Source organism: Rhagoletis pomonella, unplaced genomic scaffold (assembly GCF_013731165.1).
Source record: "Rhagoletis pomonella isolate Grant_MI unplaced genomic scaffold, Rhpom_1.0 Rhpom_scaffold_00011, whole genome shotgun sequence".
NCBI classification, from domain to species: domain Eukaryota; kingdom Metazoa; phylum Arthropoda; class Insecta; order Diptera; family Tephritidae; genus Rhagoletis; species Rhagoletis pomonella.
The window spans coordinates 17450006-17453188 of record NW_023458565.1 but is presented as its reverse complement, the minus strand read 5'-3'; the positions used below and the strand labels follow the sequence as shown (position 1 = coordinate 17453188).

At 34.6% G+C, this 3183-nt stretch overlaps 1 protein-coding gene across 1 annotated transcript in view; it reads right to left on the bottom strand.

The window, feature by feature from the left end:
* Positions 1–2523, bottom strand: part of LOC118747198 — a 7511-nt gene extending 4988 nt beyond the window's left edge. Inside the window, exons 1-3 of the mRNA XM_036481187.1 lie at positions 2428–2523; positions 2110–2347; positions 1662–2036 (exon numbers count right to left, since the gene is read on the bottom strand). Of these exons, the coding sequence (XP_036337080.1) occupies positions 1662–2036; positions 2110–2347; positions 2428–2523 (709 nt within the window). The remainder of the gene's footprint in view (positions 1–1661; positions 2037–2109; positions 2348–2427) is intronic.
* Between the last annotated feature and the right edge of the window lie 660 nt (positions 2524–3183).

The window sequence follows — 3183 nt, the reverse complement described above, 5'->3', positions numbered from 1 at the left end:
TTTATTGCTCAGAATTTTCTATTTTATTTAATACCCATATTGTTATTGAACATTGCACTGAATTTTTTAAATAAATTTTTGAAATTAAATTTGAGCCCTAATTTCGCAATAAATCGATTTTTTCTCGTGCTTTAATTTTCTTTTTTTATTTTTGTAGCACGGTGTAATATTAGTAGAACAATTCCTTACCCTTGCTACGCGTACATCCTGATGGCGTGTCTCTGTGTCTGTACTCAAATCATATTCACCCAGACGTACGAAAGATCTAAATGAAAAAATTGCAAAAATTAAGCTAGCAAACATTAGTATGTTTTTAACCAACAAGAATATATTTCATTCTATAATAAAATATCATAATTCAGAACTTGGTAAATTTTGCTACATATAAAAAAATTGTCGAACATACATACACACATACTCCGTGTGGAAGAAAATGAGTGACACCGTAGGCAAAAACTTCGGCAACAATCTACGGTATTTTATAGCCACTTCAACATGTACTTTTTTAAACTAAAATTGATTGTGCTATAAATCTGGATTTTTTTATTTTTGAAGAAACTTTGAAGCTTGCATTTGTATGGTTTTATAGTATGACATATATTTTATTTAAAAAAAAAAACTTAAAATTACATAATAAAGAAACTTGTAGACATGTACGTGTCGTATACTTGTGAGAAACACTATATTTTAAAACCTATGATTAAAAAGTTAATGACTAACAATATTTCAATGCATTTGAGATAGTAAATATATAGTATACATGGGGCGTTCCACACCAAAACGGATGGGGTTGGACAAACATAAAAAATAAAAAAATATGAAATTTGAGCTTGATTAATACATTTTTAAAATCTTTACAGCACAGAAACAAAAACAAATCAGTTTAATAGTTTTCCAAATATCTCGAGAACGGGGCGAGGAAAAAATTTAAACAAATCACACATACACGCATCAAAATTCTCCATGAAAAGAAATATTATTTAATGTTTTATTTCTTGAAAAGTTTTTCACATAAAAATTAAAAAAAAAATAGTTTTTTTGAAAATTTTTTTTTGAGAAGGCATATTTTCAAAAACTATTTTTTTTTGTATCAAAAAATTTGTATGTAAAAAATTTTTCAAGAAATAAAAATTTAAAAAATATTTATTTTCAGAATTTTGATGCGCGTATGTGTGATTTGTTTCAAATTTTTTCCTCGCCCCGTTCTGGTGATATTTGCAAAACTATTAAATCGATTAGTTTTTGTTTTTGTGCTGTAAAGTTTCTAAAAATGTACTAATCAAGCTCAAATTTCATATTTATTTATTATTTATGTTTGTCCAGCAAACCTAAAAATTTTAAACAAATCAAACACAATAAGTGTGAACCCCATCCATTTTGGTATGGAACGCCCCACTTACACTTGTTTGGAATAAAGCTAGTGCAATTAATCAACAAAGTTAAAATCGTTAGAAAAATTCAATTAGGAAAAAAAGTGTCTTTTGCATTATCATTCAATGTCTAGACTAAATAAGTATAAGATATGTTTGTTTAAAAGAAAGAATACCCTGCATGATTTTTTGTTCAAATGCAAACAAAATATGCAGCTAAAGAAATTTGAACAAACCCCTTCTGCTTGTCTCAAAAAACGTAATGCAATACTTACAAATCATTTCGTATACAATGCGCCGCCGTTACCACATGCCGAGATGAGACCAGTGCACCACCACATTTGAATGGCGAACCGGAACTCAGCGCCGGATAGGCTAACAAGGCCGCCCATGGCCAGTCACTTATTTTACTCGCTTTTCCGCCGACAATCTTCTTAAATGAACGTAGAACAGCGCCACAGCCACCTGCTGAGCCGGTTGATGGACTTGATGCTGGATTCGGTGCCGGCCGAGATGGCGCAACATTATTCGCCACAGCAGAGGGACAACAGACAGCGTAGCCATAACCACCGCAATTTCTATGCGATGCGCGTAAATATTCAACGTAATTTTGGTCGGAATATCGACTGTATACCTCACGCAGCAACGGTTCGCAACTGTTGATTTCTTGAGGGAGAGAGGAGAGTGAGTTTTCAAATGAGAAGGCGGAGAAAGTTTTTTGCTTGTCGATTATACTTACCTAAGCACGCTCCTTCGCTAGAATCGGGCGCACGACAATACTGTCCTGCTCGTTGATCCACGAATTGTGGTGAAACTCCATCTGTATTGAAAATGCTTCGTAAATCCAAAGACGGAGGCTGACGCACTGCACGTGTTGGTTGCGTCTGAGCTAGAAAAGGATTGGAAGGACGATGACTCACAATTGGCTGGTATACTGTTTGTCGCTGAGGTGTATTAGCGGCAATCGCACAACAAAACTGAAAGCAGATATGAGATTTTATTTCGAAAATTCATCTTGAAAACTAGTGCAATTTGTAGATACCTACCAAGTTGCCACCACACACGCGCTGTGCAGCTGCCACATATTGTTGATTACGCGCACGATGAGCATTGACCACTTGCGGACAAGTGTTGAATTGCGTACAAATGCCATAGTAATTCTCGGGAGTTATGCAGTTAGATTGAGCTGTGGAATAGAATATTGAAATTTAAATTCTATAGGTGACCAAGGAAAATATTATTCACAAAAGTTGCTCTACTCTATTTTCGGCATAAATTTTTGGGGGATTTTTTTTTGTTAGATAAAAAAGTGTTTAATTATTATTTTTTTTTATTACAAAATGTTTACTTAGCGCTTAAAAAATCACTATTTATTTTTCTGAGGAAGGAGCCTTCTTTTTACTGAACGCTTTCAAGTATATATTTTTACGGATGGCTCAAAAATGGATTGTGGCGTAGGGGACGGGCAGTTTTTCAACTGATCTCCAAATCGAAGAGTCTATTCGACTACCGAATTAGGTCAGTGTTTTTCAGGCAGAGGTCTTTGCCATCAAAGAGGCGTGCGAAATAATTTTAACCTCAAAGCTAGTCGGGACCAGCATTGCTAGGCTGCTTTCCAAAACGTCAAAATACAAAGCATCAGTCTCTTTTATTTCTAAACCTCAGCAGCTTGGAATGCCAAATGTACGCAACCACAGTTAGATGCTAGTTTTCACCTAGGTTGCGCAAGTTAGACTTTTTCTTCTAGTGCGGTTCGGTAATAAAAAAGACTGATGCTTTGTATTTTGACGTTTTGGAATGCACCCCTATTTTC